This window comes from Lithobates pipiens, unplaced genomic scaffold, assembly GCF_037356315.1.
Source record: "Lithobates pipiens isolate NorthernLeopardFrog02 unplaced genomic scaffold, aLitPip1_a1.2 Scaffold_16, whole genome shotgun sequence".
Classification (NCBI taxonomy): domain Eukaryota; kingdom Metazoa; phylum Chordata; class Amphibia; order Anura; family Ranidae; genus Lithobates; species Lithobates pipiens.
In genome coordinates, this window is record NW_027507748.1 from 375,374,365 (window position 1) to 375,395,859 (window position 21,495).

The 21,495-nt window shown below is 40.1% G+C and overlaps 1 protein-coding gene across 1 annotated transcript in view; it reads right to left on the reverse strand.

Annotated features, from left to right (window-relative positions):
- Nucleotides 1-322: 322 nt before the first annotated feature.
- LOC143982973 (multidrug and toxin extrusion protein 1-like) overlaps nt 323-21,495 on the reverse strand; it is a 131,702-nt gene continuing 110,529 nt past the window's right edge. Inside the window, exons 13-17 of the mRNA XM_077482157.1 lie at nt 20,933-21,002; nt 14,627-14,759; nt 12,948-13,042; nt 7,685-7,748; nt 323-1,418 (exon numbers count right to left, since the gene is read on the reverse strand). Coding sequence (XP_077338283.1) covers nt 1,216-1,418; nt 7,685-7,748; nt 12,948-13,042; nt 14,627-14,759; nt 20,933-21,002 — 565 coding nt within the window. The 3' untranslated portion in view covers nt 323-1,215. The remainder of the gene's footprint in view (nt 1,419-7,684; nt 7,749-12,947; nt 13,043-14,626; nt 14,760-20,932; nt 21,003-21,495) is intronic.

Here is a 21,495-nt window from a genome sequence, read left to right on the forward strand (position 1 = left end):
AAAATATAGTTCTATTGGTGTGAGACTCAGATATATCACACTTGTAGGTATGTGATTAGTCCTATTCTGCCTTTCCTTCTATCAGAAGTAAATGAGGGAATGGCCTTGAGTATGGTCAAGAGTCAAAAATTGGCTTTGGCCGTGCTTTCAGAGACCGATTGCTTCACATTCGCCAGTGCAGACTTTCTGTTCAAGGTTGCTTTGGTATAGGTATGGGTAGTTGGTAAATACATAATCGCACTACATCCCAAGTAAATTTACTTCAGAAAAGTATAGGTTTGGGGACTTTAAAGGTGCTTTTAATGACATATAGACAAAACTGTTAAAATCATTACAATTTATTGAATAACATAAGTTAAATGTTCCACAGTAAAAACAAATATCTAATTTAGTATGGTCTCACTGTCGTCATTTCTTGGGCTTCTTCAGGGATGAACCCCCTGTCAATCTTCAACTACAGTTGATCAGCAGCATGAAGTGATGAGGTTATGCTAAGAGAGGGGGTCTCTAGTGATAACAGGAGGCACAAAAGGACCTAAAAGGTGTATTTTAGAAGAAAGCCACAAGAGAGCCCAGTCATATATAGCAAGGATATTCCAACAATATCGCTGACTGGCTTGCATGAACTGGGCTCACCACATGGCTCCTGCAACTTTTTTCAAATACCAAACCAAGAGAAGCACATGCACACCTCTGCATGTTTTATATTGCACTGCATTTTACATATATGACCCACCTCGATGGAATGTGCTCTTGCTGGAACTGCAACAAAAATCATCTTTAAGTAAAGAAGTACACAAGTTGCTGCAGTTAGTTTTACGAGGTTAACATTATTCTAAGTGTACAATTAATGGGGGGGGGGGGGGGGGTTAGATTAGCCGAGTTCATAGAGTAGGGGTATAGTAGCCATACCATAGTTTATCTAGAGCAGAAGTCAAATGTGTAAGGTTCCCAAACTTTTTTGAATTTGGCCATGGTTGCCTCAGAGTTTTGCTGGTTCTTCATTGGGTAGAGTCTAGTTTTGTTCCCAGACAAAGAATTTTAGACAGCTAAGCTTTAGCGGTTAGTTATCTCATGGCAAACAGTGTCTGTACATTATTATTATTATTATTATTATTATTTTTTTAATGCAAAGCAATAAAGTCCACTAGTATGAAAAGACCCTTACTATACAGTATGGCATGCATAACTGCACTGTTGCTGGTGGCATTGCAGCTAGTGCTGTTTAACAGTGAATTTTATAATAAGTCCAATAAACAAAGTTGAAATAACCACAAGTGCCTCTAAACTCCGTCGGATGATGAGCCACTTCAAAGCTTGCCGGTCCTCTTCTGCCACATCTGACGTATCTTTTTGTTGGAGCTCAGTTTCACTACTGCTGGAATGTAGGGCAGCATAGTTGGTCAGTTCCCTGTCATCTATCAGGAATAACAGAGACCATTAACTATATAATCTATGATAGTATTAAAGAATAAGCAGAAGGCAGAATTGCATACTTATTGTTTGCATGACTTCCACTACCAAGGCTGGACAGTGTATGCAGACCATGGATTTCTGTGACCTGGCAAATTTTCTATTGAATATCGTTGGACTGCAATCACATATTCAAACTGTTGAATTGCCAACATTTGGAAATGTAAAAGTAATTTTGAAACTTTGCTCCTAATCTACCAGAATATGTTTAAACTAGCACAAAAAAGTCCAAATTGGGTGCAAAACCACACTGAAATTTGCTCATCTTTACTTCAGAGGCAGTTTAAATTGGGTTTGTTTAAAGATTCTTAATATTGGAAAGGCATTATATATCATGTTCATTAGGATTAATTAAAAGGAAACAACAGTTTTTTTTTGTAACACCTTGATTAATTACCAATAGGCCAGGTAGGTGTGATGATGCTTCCTCAGGGGATGTGTCCTTGATAGCTTGGGCTAATTGAAAGAAAATCGAATGACACTGCATGCAAGGCCACATTTGCCAAGAAAATATAAAAGGATTGATCCCAACTTGGGATTGTTATGAAGGACAAAAATGTATGTGCCTTTAGGGTCCAGTGATGAAAATTCACCTTTGGCTGGGTGGCATTCAACCAGAAAGAGGAGTGGTGCTGGAGCTTGGAAGGGTGGGTCTGAAGAGGACAGCACCACCAAAAAAAAAAAAAAAAAAAAAAAGAGTATTCCAGTGAAAGCTGTATCTTTTTAAAGGTCAGATTCATCTTTATAAAAACAACAAAAAAGACAAAGCAATAAATGTACATGTTTTTGCAAGAAAACAAATGTGCATTTATTTATTTTCACAGGAGCCTGCAAAGCATTGTACCCACAATCAGTGGATCGTGGGTGCAATGTCAGGCTCCTGCAAACTTCCTCCTGCTTTCTGTCCATGCCTCTGTATAGGTTTCCAGTTGGAGAGCTGGAGGAAGTGTCAATGGACTGAGTGCAGTGATTATTGCACTTCAGTTGCATTGAGAACTATTCTGTCCCCCACTGTGGCAGATGGGACTTGAAATTCATTCATTCACTCTGAATGAGTGAACTGGGGGACTGCTTGGGATTGTTATTTTCTGCATGAAAGGGATAATTATTGAATGCCTTTTTTGTCGTTAATTAATCCTAATGAACATGATATATAGATTGCGCCTTGATTAACGCCAGGTCTGCAGTCAAACATAGACTGGAAGTACACGACTTCATCATCAAGAACAATGTAGACTGCCTCTTCATCACCGAAAGCTGGTTAACCTCTGACTGCAACACCATCCTCACCGAATTGGTGCCGGAAAACTACAGGATCCTAACCGAACACCGGATAGGGAAAAAAGGAGGAGGCCTAGCAGTGATCTTTAAAGGTCACCTGGATCTCACTAAACCATCATCTCAGAACCCAGTGCCTTTTATGGAAACCCTGACGCTAAATCTTCAACCAACACCCCATGACACCACTCATATTCTACTGTGCTACAGACCACCAAGACCAAAGTCCAATCTTCTTTCACCCCTCACAGAATCCTTTGCAATGCACACCCTAAAATTAAAAAATTTCCTGGCACTCTGAGATTTCAACCTTTGGGCAAATGAGCCTAAAGACCCCAATGCGACTTCCTGCATCAATCAACTAGAAGAACTGGGTCTCCAGCAACTGATCAAGACTCCCACGCATGGGTCAGGACACACCCTGGACCTCATTTTCAAACAGAACATTGACGTCAACATACTCCACAACATAACTCTGCCATGGACGGATCACCACCCCAATAAATTCAAAATAGCTACCAACATCACCAACGAAAAACGGAAACCTGTAACAACAACGCACTGGACCAGATCGCATAAAAAACTGTACTCCGAATCCTTCAAATCCACTCTGTCCAACAAGATAACTACAATAACATTAAACCACTCTACGGAGGAAACACTCAACTCCCTGAACAGGGCATTGCTGCAATCAGCAGACTCGGTAGCACCAAAACGCAGGGCTCTCATCAGGAAGAAAAACTCTGGATGGTTTAATAGGTCCCTCGCCGTACTAAAGCAAGAACGCAGAAGAGCGGAAAGAACATGGAGAAGAAATACCACAGAGGAAAACCACTTTAACTACAAAGGTCTCAGAGAATTATCGGAAAGCAATCTTCAAAGCCAAAAAGGACCACTTCTCATATACAATCTCAATGGCCGCAAACCAACCACGGGAACTGTTTAAACTGGTTAATCAATCAATTAATCCGGTGTGCCTAGAACCCCCAGAAAGTGAATCCCAGGATTACTGTGACAAACTGTCTTATTTTTTTATCGATAAAGTCAAAACCATCAGGGAAACAATTTGTCAGAAGAAAACATCCAACCTCAGCCAGCAAATACATAGAGGATGTCTGCACCAACATACCGCAACCGCCGAAATTTTCACTATCCCCAATTACCGTAGACACCGCAAAAAACATCATTAATAAACTGCGTGACAGTACCTCACCTATTGACATCTCCAAAACACTACTGAAAGAATGCTCCGACATCGTGGCTCCAACCATAACCCACCTCATAAACCGATCATTCCACGAAGGGATTGTTCCCAGCATCCTCAAACAAGGCATCGTCAAACCTCTACTCAAGAAACCAAACCTGGACCCTCAGGATCCAAACAACAGTAGGCCAATTACAAGCCTCAACACCATTTCTAAGATCATGGAAAAAGCTGTAGTACATCAGCTACAACTTCACCTGGATACTCACAAACTCCTGGACCCACTGCAATCAGGCTTCCGCCCGGGTCATGGAACAGAAACAGCTCTCCTCAAGATTTGGGATGACGCCCTCGAAGCAGCAGATGACGGAGAGCCGTGTCTCCTCGTACTGCTAGACCTAAGTGCAGCGTTTGATACAGTAGATCACAATACTCTACTCGTCCGACTCACAGAAGTAGCCGGAGTCCAAGACATAGATCTCCAATGGTTCGCGTCCTTCCTAGGAAATCGGTCACAGACAGTGAAACTAGGAAAATTCCTCTCCGAAACTCGGGCAGTCACCTGCGGAGTCCCTCAAGGCTCTCCTTTATCACCCGTTCTCTTCAACATTTACATTCGCCCACTTCTCCAAATCATCAGATGCTCAGATATCTGCTTCCACTCTTACGCTGACGACACGCAACTTTATTTCTGGATCAATGGAAAAAAAGATCACCAACAACAACTTGAAAACTGCCTCAATTCAATAGAGGACTGGATGACCACTAACTCCCTCCAGCTGAACGAATCAAAGACAGAGCTTCTTATCTTACATCCAAATCATAAGCCCGCAACCAAAACCTCCTGGTCTCCACCAACCGTCTTTGGGCAGACTATCTCCCCAAAGACCAAAGCGAAGAGTCTCAGGGTTATTTTAGACGCACAAATGTCAATGGATTCGCAAATAGGATCTGTAGTCAGTGGATCTCACCATCTGCTACGCATGCTTCGCAGACTCATCCCTTTTATCCCAAAGAATGACAAAGCAGTGGTAGTTGGAACAATCATTAATTCACGACTGGACTACGCAAACTCGCTTTACATAGGATTACCACAATATAAACTTGCGCGATTACAACTGATCCAAAACACGGCGGCAAGGCTGATAACAGGAAAAAAACCCTGGGAATCCATCTCTCCTTCGCTGAGGAGCTTACATTGGCTAACCGTAAAAAATCGGATCACGTTAAAGACCCTTTGCCTCACCCACAAATGCGTGCATAGAGAAGCTCCGCAATACCTAATGGAGAAAATAAATCATTACACACCAAACCGCAGTCTTCGATCAGCCAACAAAAACCTCCTCCTCATGCCCAAAGCCCGGTATAAATCCAAGGGGGATCGGAGATTCGCTGTCCAAGGGCCTCGGCTATGGAATGCTCTACCAATCAACATCCGCCTGGAAGAAAATCACCTGGCTTTTAGGAAAAAACTCAAGACCTTCCTCTTTTAGCAGATGATCAAAGCTCGCCACAGCGCCTAGAGGCGATTCAGTTCGCATTGTGCGCTATACAAGTATTTCATTCATTCATTCATTCATTCATAATTGTTACTAGTACCTGAACTCCATTTGCTGCTGTCTTAAAAAAAACACCTTGTAGAATTTCAGACAGGAGGCACTGCCATTTTACCACAAACAATACAATATTCTCTTTAAATTGACTTTTACATACAAAATCAATAATAAAGCAAGCAGGCTTGTACATATAGGGCCCACTGCTTGTGCTTTAACACAAATGTTTTCCTGTACAGTACTAAGGAGCACTACATGTTTTGACAATGCAATGCACCACAATCCACAGAGCATTTACATTTGTGTGTTGTGGACATTGTTTCTACAGTAAATGGGTGTTGCGGTTCCCTTTAAAATAAATTTAAAAAATGCACTTGGTGAACTGAAAAAATGTGACCAATAAAAATGTGACCAATAAACATACATGTGTATATGACCAATAAACATACATGTGTATATGGAACAAGATATAGCTCCCCATATCTCTATATAATAAACTCAGTAACAAAGCATTGATGTATATAAGATTGTTTACATTAGATTGATCAAGCTTGATATACAAAATTTTTTTAAAATTCTAAATCTGCAGTCAATCACGGGTTTGAAAGACATATCATACCAAGGAGCAGATTGTAATCTCTTGCTTATTTCTGCTTATTCAAATTTTCAATAAACATATTGAAACAGAAAGACATATCATACTGTCTTACATGTGTAGCGCAGGCTCCTGAAGAGCATGCGCTATGTGTTTTTCAAAGTTAAACTTTAACCAAACTGCAGTTTGGTTTGGGTCTATTTGTCTAAATTTGACTTCTGTGTCAGTCTGACTGGACTGTGAGATGTTCAGCCTGGCCACGGGGGGCACTGTCTCTGGTGGCAGGCGTGGAACTATGGTCTGGTCAGGAGCTTAAATGACTCTGTCTTGGAGTGGCCCTCTTGCTGTGCCTTCTGGGAGAGGGTATTTAGGATGCGGACGTCCCGTGGTTCGGTGTTCCGGTCCAGTATGAAGTGCTGATTACATGGTCCTGGTCCTCCTGACCAGCCCCCAGGAAGGCTATGGCCTGGGGTGCGGATCCACCCGACTGTAATGCCTTGGGGCTGGCTAGCCCAGGGCAGGGAGGCAAGGCGAGGATTCTGAGGTGGATGGGTGCCATCTCTGGATTGGGAGAGACCCAGTGTACTTCAGGCATTCCAGGGGAGGACTCTTTAGAAGAACACCACGTACAGGTTGGTTTTCTTGGCGGGAGCCTGGAGGGGTTGAAGCAGCCGAGAGAGTCTGGTCTTGTGGATATCGCCAAGCAGGCTGAAAGATCCAGGTATCCCACGAGTGTTCTACAGCTTGGTTTCCCTACGTGTTCTGCAACAACATCTGTGACAAAGACTTTGTTCCTGAGTGGGCACCTTGTTGGCTGTTGGGCCTTGTGAGGGAGGGACTGTCCAACCTGAGTGTTCATCCAGTTACGAATGGCTATTCTCTGGATGCAGTCAAAGTAAGCAAGTTCTTTAAAGTTTTTGGACTTTGACATTGAGAGTACCTGAACTTCCTTTCCCAACCCTCTGAAGTTGAAAGACTGTTCAATGGTTTGAGTTTTTGCAAATAAAATCCATTCAAGTGGATCTATTGTCAGTCTCAAGTTACTGGGTCATCTACCATGGGACATCCCCTAGACGTGCCACAAGGACAACAGAAGGTAACGGTAAGCCCAAAAATAACCAGCAGCTCCTTCGGGGGTTAGTGCTACACATGTCAAAAAGAATTGTAATTCTCCAACAGGGTTTCTGTTTCAGACACCCCTACCAGATAGCAATACTAGGCCCTGGATCCCTGATGCCTCTATGCAAACTGCATTGCAATTGAACAATATATATTGATTTAGGACCTGTCACAGCTTGTGATTGGACAATGACTGAGCAGGGACACACCAATGAGATCATCACTCTGCTCTCTTCCCCTCTCAGGAAGCTCTCGGTGTTGGATGGACAGCAGTGTGCAAACCGAACAAACTATGCATTCAGTATTCACAGTAAATTCTTAATAAATTAAACTTTCACAACTGATTTACCGCATGCTGTATTTATCGCATTTTATTTGTCGTTATTCAACTTTTAGTGAATTGACCAATTTGCTATGTATATTTTTGTTTGGCTAGTGCCAAAATATTACAAAATTACATACCTGTGGGATTAATACCATGCTCAAAAAATCCAAGGTTCTTTCTCAAGCCTACAAGTTCCTTAGCCTAAAAAGCAAAGAACGTATGCTATAGTAAAATATAAACTGACAATAATATTCTACATCTAGAAAGAAAGCAACAATGACAAGTCAGCCTTTAGAAATGTGTTGGTTGAACTGATATTAGTTCTGGACCATACCATACTCCATCATGAAGGACGGTAACACAACAAGTCAAAAGGTGGTTTGAATAAGCTGACATTTTAATTGGCAATATGTAATTAAAAGCATGTCTAAATATCCAAGAACAAAACGTTAAATACATTGTAGTTTACCAGTTGATTAATATGGTGGCTGCATTTATTTTATTTCTTCAGTTTTTTTATTTTCATCTGGTGATCCTGCTACATTAAGGTCGAACATGAGTTTGACCTGAACATTGGCTGTTCGCCTGTTCGCCGAATAGTGAACAATTTGGGGTGTTCACTGCAAATTTGAAAGCCGCGGTACACCCTTTAAAAGTCCATGGGCGAAATCGAAAGTGCTAATTTTAAAGGTTAATATGCAAGTTATTGTCATAAAAAGTGTTTGGGGGCATGAGTCCTGCCCCAGGGGCCATGCATCAATGCAAAAAAAAAGTTTTAAAACCGGCCGTTTTTCAGGAGCAGTGATTTTAATAATGCTTAAAGTGAAACAATAAAAGTATAATATTCTCTATAGTGGCGCATGTTTCCCGTGTTTAGAACGGTCTGAGAGCAAAATTACATTTCTAAAGGGGAAAAAAGTCATTTAAAACTACTCGCAGTCCCCCTACATAATTTTTTTTTAAATTTTGGTTTGGGGTTTCCCTGTGGGGGAATCCCATGCCCTTTTTTTTCCAATTACTTTTATGTGTATTGCCGGGACCGACAATTCATTATTCATTAGCCGTGAGTTTTAAATGACTTTTTTTCCTGTAATTTTGCTCTTAGACTGTTCTAAACACGGGAAACATGCACCACTTTACAGGCATACTATGGACACATCCCCAGGACGAAATTTAAAGGAATATTTAATTTTTATTGTTTCACTTTAAGCATTATTAAAATCACTGCTCCCGAAAAAACTTCAGTTTTTAAAACTTTGTTTTGCATTGATACATGTCCCCTAGGGCAGGACCCTGGTGCCCAAACACTTTTTATGACAATAACTTGCATATAAGCCTTTAAAATAAGCACTTTTGATTATTCATGTTCCTGTACCATAGACTTTAACGCGGTTTGCGTGTTCAAACTAATTTTTTGCCTGTTCTGGATGTGAACCAAACCGGGTGGTGTTCGGCTCATCCCTATTCCTGTCCTGTATCTTTCAAGGCACAGTGTTGTCACCCTAGGACATTACTACAGAACACCTTCTATTCCATCTCTAGGGGGTGTGGTTCTGTAGTCCTCAGAGATAGCTGGGAATAATGTAAAAGATGTGTAGCACCAGAGGTTATACGCTCACAAAATTTCTATATGGTATTTTTCTGCATTAGCAAGCAGAAATAAAACACTTTTCATAGTATAAACAGACCAATAAAAGGGGCAAACAAGAGAAGCTCATTGTTAGAATGTGCATTTAATTTTGAAATTGCAGTGTAACTTTTACCTTTTAGGACCACACTTGCATACAGTGCACTGTAAAATGCACTGCTGTTGTGACCTTGTGGTTAATATATTTACAGCACGGAAAATGGTCTGTTATGTCCATCTAGGCACTGGAATTCATAAAATACAGACAAAACCCAACATTAGTGGTTGTGAGATGTGTGAAGTGCATAGTGCTATAGTGTCGCTATGTGTATGTTTGTGTGTGTGTGTATATATATTTCACTCATGAAGTTCAATTACTTAGAACCCCATACATTATATTATATATATATATATATATATATATATATATATATATATATATATATATATATATATATATATATATATATATATATATATATTATTTAGCAGAGAATCTAGAGAATAAAATGGCGATTGTTGCAATATTTTGTGTCACATGGTATTTGTGCAGCGGTGTTTAAACACAACTTTTTGGGAAAAAAATTTCATGAATTAAAAAAAAACTAAAAAAAGTTAGCCCAATTTTTTTGTATGTGAAAGATGATGTTACACTAAGTAAATAGATACCAAACATGTCACGCTTTATAATTGCACTCGTGGAATGGCGACAAACTACGGTACCTAAAAATCTTCATAGGCGATTCTTTCATTTTTTTTTTACGGTTACCAGGTTAGAGTTACAGAGGAGATTGACTGCTAAAATTATTGCTCTTACAATCACGGCAATATCTCACATGTGTGATTTGACCACCGTTTACATATGCGGGCATGACTTCCATATTCGTTTTCTCTGCTGCGCGAGCTCACGGGGACGCTTTAAAAAAAAAAGTTTCTTATTTATTTTTACATTAATTGTGTTTTAAAATAAATTTGATCGCTTTTATTGCTGTCACAAGCAATGTAAGTATCCCTTGTGACAGTAATAGGTGGTGACAGGTACTCTTTATGGAGGGATCGGGGGTCTAAAAGACCCCCGATCCCTCCTTTACATTTCAAAGTATTCAGAGCTCTGAAAATGGCGATTCTGAATACTGTATATTTTTTTAATCCGGTGCCATTGGCAGCCGAGTAAACAGGAAGTGACATTGTGACGTCGCTTCTGTGTTTACATTCAGGAGGTTGTTATGCCTGGAAAGCCAATCGCCCGCTCTAAAAAATGGTAGCAGGACGATGCCTGCAGCTGAGGGCATCATCCCGGTATAACCCCGAAAGCCGAGGCCGCATATCTGTGTACGCTCGGTGGGAAGGGGTTAATAATTATTGAGCCTGTTTATTTGTAAAGAGCATTGATAGGAGAAATACAATGATGCTGGAGCAGTCTCATATATATGTATCTTATCGTACTCTACAAAAAATATATTTTTTTTTACAGTGCATGTATTTAAAGAATTCACCTTATATAGATTTATATATATTTTTTTTTTCTGCTTCTGGCTTTTCAAGATTTATATATTTTTTTTTTTTCTGCTTCTGGCTTTTCAGGCACAGTGCAGATGGTTACAGGTATAGGTTAGTTCTGGATGACAGAACATGCAGCAGCTGTCACTTTTTATGTTTTACTGAAAAATATAAAGGCACTGGTCCAAAAAGGATAAAGCAATAAAAGAATAAAGCAGAGGCCCCTAAAACTCCAGGATTAGCTATTTTATCTTTGGGCATTGACTTGTTCCCAAAAGTGACCAGGGGGATAGTGTCCCATGTCCAGGACCAGGAACCCCCCACACTGAAGGAAATAATAATGACAACTAACACGCACGTCACCTATGAAATTATGTTCACTTCATCCCAAGGCAGATTCCAAGCATCACACAAACAATGGAAACCGTGGACTGACTGGTACAAAGCAAAAAAGTTCTAAATACTATTGAGGATTTGCAAACAATTACAAGCTCTCGAGCTATGCACACATATGTTTTGTTTAACTTCAATTGTTTACTTTTCCCTTTTCCTTTTACTATTGTTCCACCCATAGTAAATTCTGTTCTAAACAGTTGTACTTTCTGACTCAAGCAATAGCTATATTCTTATAGATGTGGGTAAGCTAACAAGCAATACAAACTTTGAATTAGGCATAAGCACTGTGAGAGGAACACTGAGTCTTCCCTCCCAGGGCACTGCGAGTACCCAAAGGGGTGTCGGAAGGGGAGATTCACCCTCTCACAATACGATGACAATAAAGAAGTCACTTTTGAGCCTACAAAATGGCCCACTAAATATTGTAATGTATAAGTGACTACATATTGCTTGGCTATGTATAAAAAAACAGAATTACGTTCAAAATGTATGTACCATTTTGTTATTGTATTATACACTTTCATGATATATTCTGTACCTTACTCTTGGAAAAATTCAATAAAAATCTATTGAACATAAAATAAAGCAGATGCCAACAGACCATGGGTTTTGAGACATTCTAAACTGCAGTGTATATGATATACAGTCTGCATGAACGATTATCAGAACTAATAATAAAACTATTAAAGAAAAAAAAAATCTTTAAATTAACCAAACAAATGCCATCAAACCGGACATGGCAGATTCAGTAGCTGTGTTCTGATCCCCACAACAAAACTGTTAGTTTAAAGTTCACCTTTTGGAGCAAGTTACACCCGTATTCAAGGTATAACGTGTAAAATACTCCAGCGGTCCTCTCTGCACCCCCTGATCTCCTGCCCCCATCACAGTGAGTGAGAGTTCTTCTCCACTGTCACTATGACTTTTTAATTTTCTATGCAGGGGTGGCCCATCCATTAGGGGCACCCCGACACCACCTCCTCTCTCATGGCCACCCCCTATATGCAATGGATAGATTCTTGCATGGCATGAATCTATCCATGGCTGCCGCGGCCTCTCCCTATTAATGCATCCAGCCCCTTTCAGGTCACCAGGCGCATAAATTACAGTGGCCACGTTTTTTTTTTTTAAACACCTGATTAGAGCCAGAGGCTCCAATAGGCTAAGATAGGGTGGGCTCAGGACACAGAGGATGCGCCCGGAGCCCACCCAGGTGTGTTGCAACAGAGAATGGAATATTCGCTGTTGCAACACTGATCCTCCTCCTGGCCAATCAAGAAGCGGGTCTGATACCCATCACCCGATTGGCTGAAAGGACAGGCGACTCTATTGGATGCCTAGGAGGAGAAGAGGAGCTGCCCAGACCCACCGATGCCTGGATGCTCGATCCCGACCGTCGCTCCTCGGATGCCTGCCGCCTAGATGGAGCAAGTGCCAGTTGACCGACCGGCGGACATCGGGGGGTTTGTTTGTTCACCGCCCCCCAAACAAAAAAATCACCAGCCGTCACTGTTTATAAGGGTTTTTATTGTGTTTTTCCAAGTTGTTTAACAATGGTACAGAAAATGATACACAAGTAAGCACATTGGAAGTCTACTGTTACTTGTTAAAGAGAATTCCAAGTCCCGTTTGTTACCACAGCAGACAGCCTGTGGTTTTCACTGAACTATGAGGCCACTGATGAGTGCTTCCATAGTTCATTGACAAGCCCTGAAGCTTTCAAACAGACAGCCCATACAGAGTTACAGGCTTTTTTTCCTGCAAAAATACTGTATGTATTAATTTTTCCCAAAACGTGAACTTATCCTTTAGGAGACTGGATGGTCTCTGTTACAAAGCCTCTCTAAATACCATGTAAAGATATAAAATATAAATACCTTTTCTGTCACGAGGTTCCAGTTTACATTCCAGAAATATATAGAAAAGAAGAGATCAATACAAGCAAACCCAGAAAGCATTCCAATCCAAAAACCTGTTGAAGCAAATATTAACCTTTATTTTTCTAATTAAAAAAAAGGATTTTTCAATTACATTTCTGAATACATAACATATATAATAGACAAAATATACCAATACAACATGCATAACCTCTTCATTTGGACTACAAGTAAATCTCACATTTTCACAGTCCATTAAATGTCCATTTATCTTGTGCATAGTAAAAAATTATCCATCAATCATAGATTTTATTTTTATGAGCAATCTTTTGCTGATTTAATTTTCAATGATTGCTCAACACAGAGGAAAAAGACTGATTTGGTTGGATTCTAAAGCATTTTTCACCAAGACCAATTTGGGCTGAAAACAATAATTTACTGATCAAAAGGATCATCAGTGTAAAAAAATGTTGACGATAAGAAAGCACATTATGTGTATCCAATTAATGCAGTAAGGCACATTCTGTTGATGACTCATTTAGGAAAAGTACTGCATGTCCCAAGTCATGCATGATTTCCTCTCTTTGAAGTTAAACATGCTGTTCTTACACTACATCTAAATTCTTGACCAGTTCTTGGCTGGAAATAAACTTCAGAATTCCTATTGTCAATGTTGGATTCACAGTTTTATAGCTGTAAATACGTTAGTTGGTCTTTCTTGAAGCCAATAGCTCAATCTCCAATTTGCTATCCAAAACACTGGATTCATTTATATGGGTCTGAGAGCTATGGAACCTCTCTCAGTCATTTCTAGCCGCTAGTTCTTTTTACCTTTCTAATTGCATTATCCTCTTTTATTTTATGGGGGAATTTATCAAAACTGGGGCAATCAGAATCTGGAACAGCTGTGCTTGGCAACCATTTAGTTTCTATCTTCAGCTTGTTCAGTTAAGCTTTGAAAATGAAAGCTAGAAGTTGATTGGTTGCCATGTACTGTACAGCTGCTCCAGATTATGGCTGCTCCAGTTTGATAAATTCTGTGTCTTCCCTCTCAACACCACTTATAATTCACAAAATAACATAGGTCCAGTCATATCCCTGATTACTGAGACACAAGAGCTGTAGTAGACTTGTTTCTCAGTCTCTATTATAAAAGAGCACCTGAAGTTAAAATGGTTGTAAAACTCTAACATGAAAAAGGAACAAAGCATATTCCCCTATAGAGTGTGACTGCTGTCTGCCGCCTGCCTGCTGTGCTATCTGCCCTCCAATCAGTACTCAGGTTCCAGTCAGCTCCCTGCTATGTAGTCTGCAGTGTGTGATTTACCTGCCTGCTACAGCTCAGAAATCTACATAAAAAGGTGTGCTTTGGAAGGCCGTAGAGAAGAGACAGCAGCAGATAATCAGGTACAACTTAGGCAGTCACTTCACTGAGTAAATGCAAAGGTTTACAACCACTTTAATAAGCAATAAGAATACTCATTGTTGTTGGCCCGTATCCTTGCACTGCCATTCTACATTTACCAGGGAGTGACTTTAAAATGTTTTGTTTTGATCAATAAAACCAAATGTTAACAAAAGAACATAAGCAAAACCAGTTTAAAATTTCAAGTCACTAAAATACTGATGCAAGTTACAGTAAAATTAAAATATCATTCATAAAATTACTTTTTAATTACCTTTTATACCTAGTCCCAATGTAAGCATGAGGGGTACACCAACTGGAAAACTGATAAGGCAGTAACCTACAATAATTGCTAATGCCCCAATCTCTGGCTTCCCAATGCCTCTAAGCAGTCCATTGAAAACACCCTGTACAAAAGAGAACATACACAATTGAAGGAATGCTATATGTTTGGTCAGAGAATATTAAAATGTATTATGGTTTTGGCAGTGAGCCCTGAAATACATATACAAGTGGCACATTTCATGTGATACTAAACACACACTGTTTAATTTACACTGTCCCTTCTATTTCTGTATGTGAATGATGGCACTGTAGTTATTTTAATAATAACAAAATAAACTAGAAAATGCATTTCCCGGAGAAAATGCGTGGGAATGCTGAATAGCATCAAAACTTCCTCATCATATTGCCCCCATATTCCTCTATTACAAATCAGTACATGGTGTGTCTGTGCTCTCCCCCACTGCCCATCACTGAGTATAAGATGTGTTGGTAACCATGGAAACAAAACAGACAACAAAAGCCTGGCTGCCCTAAATTTAATGAAATTTTCTGAAATGATGACTAAACTTAAACTTTAAAATGTTGACAAAATATTCAGCTATCTGGCTATATCTTTTCAGTTTGATATCTTTTACAGTTTTTGTGAAAAAGCTGTTTAAGTTTAGTGATAATTTCAGAAAATTTCATTACATTTAGGGCAGCCAGGCTTTTGTTATCTGTTTTGTTTCCGTGGTTACCAAAGCTTCTTAACACACAGTGATGGGCAGTGGTGGAGAGCACAGACACACCATGTACTGATTTATAACAGAGGAATATGATGGGGCAGTTTTGATGCTATTCAGCATTCCCATGCATTTTCTCCAGGAAATGCATTTTCTAGTTAATCATAATCATTTTTTTAATTTTATTATTCCGTACATTTTTTGGCTCTGCGTAAGTTCTGCATACTTTCAGCTATTAAAGCCATTCAGCTTTTGAAATGTTAAGCTCTTTCAGCTGATGTGTGCTCTCCTTCAATTTTTTTACTACTATTTATACTTTTTAAAATATTAAGCTTTTTAACACTTTTGTTTAACATTGAAGTCAATGAGAGCATGCTTAAAATCCGTAAAATATTTTTCCGCTGCCAAAAGTTTCAGCTCCTTCATACTTTCACCTACAGACGCCAAACAAACTTTAAAATGTTCACAAAATATTCAGCTATCTGGTTATATCTTTTCAGTTTGATATCTTTTTCAGCTTTTTGTGAAAAAGCTGTTTAAGTTTAGTGATAATTTCAGAAAATTTCATTAAATTTAGGACAGCCAGGCTTTTGTTGTCTGTTTTGTTTCCATGGTTACTAACACTTCTTATACACAGTGATGGGCAGTGGGGGAGAGCCCAGACACACCATGTACTGATTTATAATAAAGGAATATGATGGGCAGTTTTGATGGGGCAATATGATGGGGCAGTTTTGATGCTATTCAGCATTCCCACGCATTTTCTCTAGGAAATGCATTTTCTAGTATTCTTCTATTCTAAATAAGTACATGGTGTGTCTGTGCTCCTCCCCACTGCCCATCACTGTGTATAAGAAGTGTTGGTAACCATGGAAACAAAACAGACAACAAAAGCCTGGCTGCCCTAAATTTAATGAAATTTTCAGAAAAAAAAATAATAATATATAAAAAAATAATAATAATATAAATATAGCCAGATAGCTGAATATTTTGTGAACATTTTAAAGTTTGTTTGGTGTCTGTAGGTGAAAGTATGAAGGAGCTGAAACTTCTGGCAGCAGAAGAAGATTTTATGGATTTTAAGCATGCTCTCATTGACTTCAATGTTAAAAAGCTTAATATTAAAAGTATAAATAGTAGAAAAAAATATGAAGATGAGCACACATCAGCAGAAAGAGCTGAACATTTTATCCAAATAACAATTTATTTATTTTTCGTAGACTCATGAAAAAGAAAGCAGTACAAGCATATAGTAGCAGCAGTATGGCTCCCAAAATGTGAGAGGTCAAAAGCAAACAGACAATGCAAAATGACACAGAATGGGGAGGTGCAGCAAAATTAAGCAGTCTGACCAGGGGTGTGCATCCGGACAGAAGACACCATAAGTCAGCTATCTGTGCTAGCAACCACGTGGCCACCCAAGGTCTGCTACTTAGCCTATACGCCAAATTCGGAACAAAGCAAAGACCATCAGCATTATAAACAAAGAGAATAAGAGAGAAAAGAATAGAAAGAAGTAAGGTAAAGGAAATAGAACGCCAGTGGTCTACATCACCATACCATCACTGGTTCGCCATCAGACCTCCAGCAGCCACCATCTCCCCCAGACCAGGTTGTGCTCCTCAAGCCTATCTCTCACCCTGGCAGTCATTTTCTAGAGCTAAACATTTAAAAAAATGAATGGCTTTAATAGCTGAAAGTATGCAGATGTTACGCAGAGTATACAGCTGTTACATCATTTCCCAGCTGGTCTGCTGGTAAACAAAAGCAAGAGGAGCTGCTAGTCCTTTGCTGTTGGTCACATGTTATATAAAAAAATAATAATAACAGTCTTTACAGAGTAAAAATAATTAGTATTAAACAGTTTTAAATTGTCATTACAAATATACTGTATATTTGAAATTAAATCTTTATTATTTTGTGGAAATAACATGGTGTAGGTGGATTTCTGCCAGTCACTGGCCGAGTCACGCCCCTCCAGCCTCTATCTTAATAAGAGGGAGGTGAAGCCACCATTAATCTAGATGTAATATCCTGCCCCTATTGTGTCTAGCTGGTTAGCGTGCATGGAGGAGGAGGAGGGAGGGAGTGGTCTGTCATTTACCACTGTGAATACACTCACATGCACATGTGTGACTCTATAGTCACATGGGCTGCTCAGATGTGATAAGGAGGAAATGTTCAGGATAGAAACTCCCTGAAAACTAAGCAAGTGCAGAGTTGCCACCACAGCTGCAAAACCCCTAGCTGAATTGGGGACATGAACAGAAGGTGAAGCTAGAGAATAGTAGGATCAATCAGGTTTTTTGCAGAATAAAGAAAACAAATCTCATAGTGACTGAGTGAATATGAAAAGCATGTAATACACCATTTATTCATAGTTTTTTTTTATGATGTGGGTATAGTGACACTTTAAGGGTAACTTCTGATTAGTAATAGCTGTTCTTCCTCTATAGCATTGCAATAATCTTTAAAGAGATTAAAAGAATTACATAAAGTGTGTAAAGACTACAACAAAACATCTTCATTTCCCTGTAGTTTATTACAGTATTCTCCAACCAGTGGTCCATGAATCACTGATTGTTCATGAGAAAAACTGTGGTAGTCCCCAGGGATTCTGCTGCAAATCAACATTTTGGTGGATATATACTGCCCAATGTTTTCAGTGTTAATACTGTCAGTGTGCATTGATTCCCGATGTCTCCTCTGTAGTTGCAGCTCCTGTGAAGGTGCCACACAGAGGGAGGTGCCAAGAGTAGTGCAGAGAGGGGGAGGTGAGAAAGGAGGGGACTTCCAATGGCAGCGCTGATCACAGACTGTGGTAGAGAGCACTGAGCTTGAGCACATGGCTGGATAAGGAGGTGAGAGCCAATGACGAGTCTGAGTAAGGCAGCAGTGTGATGCAGAGTGCAGGGGCCAGAGGGCAGCAGGAAGCCAAAGCATTGTGTGTATAAGGCAGCAGCGTGATCCAGGGAGAGAGGGGCAGAGAGCCAGAGCATTGTGTGTATAAGGCAGCAGCGTGATCCAGGGAGAGAGGGGCAGAGAGACAGAGCATTGTGTGTATAAGGCAGCAGTGTGATCCAGGGGAGGGGGGCAGAGAGTTGGAGCATTGTTTGTATAAGGCAGCAGTGTAATCCAGGGTGAGAGGGGAAGAGAGCCGGAGCATTGTGTGTATAAAGCAGCAGTGTGATACAGGGGGGAGAGGAGCAGAGAGCCGGAGCATTGTGTGTATAAAGCAGCAGTGTGATACAGGGGGGAGAGGGGCAGAGAGCCGGAGCATTGTGTATATAAGACAGCAGTGTGATCCAGGGGGAGAGGGGCAGAGTGTCAGAGCATTGCGTGTATAAGGCAGCAGTGTGATCAGGGGGAGGGCAGCAGAGAGCCAGAGCATTGTGTGAATAGGGCAGCAGTGTGATTCAGGGGGAGGGTGGAAGAGAGCCTGAACATTGTGTGTATAAGGCATGTAGAATTCATGTTAGTGGTCTGCAGGTTTCAAAATTGTGAGTTTAGTGGTCCGTGAGGTCTGAAAGGTTGGCGATCACTGGTCTCATTAAGCTTTCCAAAAACCTACTGTATATTTCAACATACTCAGATAAGTAAGACACTAAGTATGAAACGGGGAAACAGCAAAGCATGAACTTTGACTCAAAAAGCAGTCAAAGCAGCAGGTATTATTATACATATACAGTAGAAATATAGAAAAGGTCCCATCTGAACTGGACCTCTCTCCATTCTTTCTCTTCTTCTTCCCAAACAGAGTTCTGTTTTTTTTTAATAACATCCATGGAAGAACCATACAAATATTCTTACAGTAAATACACAACAGTATAATCAGTTTATCATCAGTATTACAGCAGTATACAGTGGCAGCCCATACATAGGGGGCTCACAGGTGCCGCCCCCCTAGTCACAAAAAAAAGGTCCTTTAAGTGCACCGTGTTCGGGTGCTGGACACAGTGCACTATGGGAAGTGTGATTCTAGGCAATCACATGATTGCAGACAAGATGCTTCATTTGCCTGGTTTTGACCTGCCTTGTGGTGCAATGGAGTGCGCCTGAATACTTCCTCCCGTACTGTTATTATGCTTGCCTTGTTTTTGATTGGCGGTGCTTTCCCTTGGCGTTACTTCCAGTTTCCCTGCTCAGAGTGGACTGAGAAGCAGTGCGATCAGCATCAGCCTGGTGAAGCTGTACCTAAAACAGGTGGCCTATCTAATGTGAACTGGAGCAGGTAGGGGGAGAGGAATACACAGCAGCACCGTGCTCGTGTTATACTTTGAGCTACGGATCGGATTGTAAATACATCTGATGTGAGAGGGAGCACAGACAGTATTTCATGTGATGGAACAGCAAGTTGGAAGTAAAGTGAAGTGAAAGTCAGAGGGAGTAAAGCTCTCTGCTCTGCTCTCTGTATTATGATCACTCTGACTTGCTGACATCCGTGGATGAGCTGTGAGTGTTAACCATTTCTTATCTGCTGCAAGGACATGCTAGACTGCTGCTTTCCTCTATCCTTGCAATAAATCTTATATAAAGTGAAATTCTATCCTCTGGAGTCTGCTCAGTCTCCATGATTTACTTACACTGGGCACAAAAATCTGACATGCCATATGCTTGCTGACAGAGGTGTAACTGACACCCATTCTGTTTGCAATGAGGTGTCAGTTTAATCCTCAGGATTCAAACTGAAAATTCACTTTCAACTTGCTAAGAAAAAAATAAATAATCAAGAGTATTAGTGACCACTTGCCAGGCCGGATGTCCTGGTCACTCACTGGATGAGGATAGTGATGACGTCAGCCGCCGGGTGTATTATACAAAACCACAATGATGGGGAGGCTGATGATCATCCTCCTCATCATTGTATAATACGCCATCGATGCGTCATCGATATCCTCATTATATAATACACCCGTCATCGCTATCCTCATTATTGTATAATATACCTGTCATCTGATGATGGGTATATTATACAATGAGGAGGATGATAATAATGAGTGTATTATACAATGATATGGATGATGATGGGTGTATTATACAATGAGGAGGATGGCAATGACGGGTGTATTATACAATGATGAGGATAGAAGTGACGGGTGTATTATACAATGATGAGGATGATGATGATGATGATGATGATGATAATAACCTGATCTGTGAGGCTGATCTGTAATGCTATATACCCTGATCTGTGAGGCTGAGCTATATACTCTGTGCTGTGATGCTGAGCTGTATACCCTGATCTGTGATGCTGAACTGTATACCCGATCTATGAGGCTGAAATATATAACCTGTCCTGTGATTCTGGGACTGTATACTCTGCCTTGAGCTGTATATTCCTGACACTATGGGTGGAAGCAAGTGGAATACAGGAGACAGAGTGGGTGGATAATATAAGGGGTGGAACTTATGAGAAGTGGGAGTGGTCAAAAAGGGAGGGCGGGGTCTGACGCCCCCCCATCCTAAAACTTCACCAGTTTATGTATATGTTACATATCTTAAATAGAGTAAATAGTGCATCTCACCCTTAAGTACCCTAGAGGTAAAAATATCAAAAATAAATATATACTTACAGCCGGTGAACTAACAACATAAAAAAAGGCACAGATAGGCATGGTTTGGGACACCAGAAATATAATAGCCCTAAAAAATAAATAATTTCAGGTCAATGCAGGACAGATTAATTGTAAAAAATTCTTAATTGTTATTTATAGGCAAAAAGTAAGAGTGGGCAACTGTTTTAGAAAGACAATGACCAGTATATAGAGACACAGCTTAATAAACAGTGCCCTAATGCAATCTAACAGAGTATGGTATCTATCTATAAATAGTATTTATAGTTACACAAAGTGCAGGTCGGAACTTTACAGACATAGAGACAAACTTTCCTTCAAGCTGAATCTACTGCAGTGTACTACGATACCGACCTGAGGTACAATGTCTTCATCCACCATATACAGTAGGTGAATAGAGGCTGTTTCTTATCTGCTAGCATGCACCTAAGCACTGATCATTGAGCTGTGTCAATTCACACAAATATTTTTTTTAACCCAACTTTAATATTTCTGATATGTGTCTGTTGTACCATGTACTTGTGTTAAAAAGTATCCCGCACTCTATCTATTGATTTCTTTAC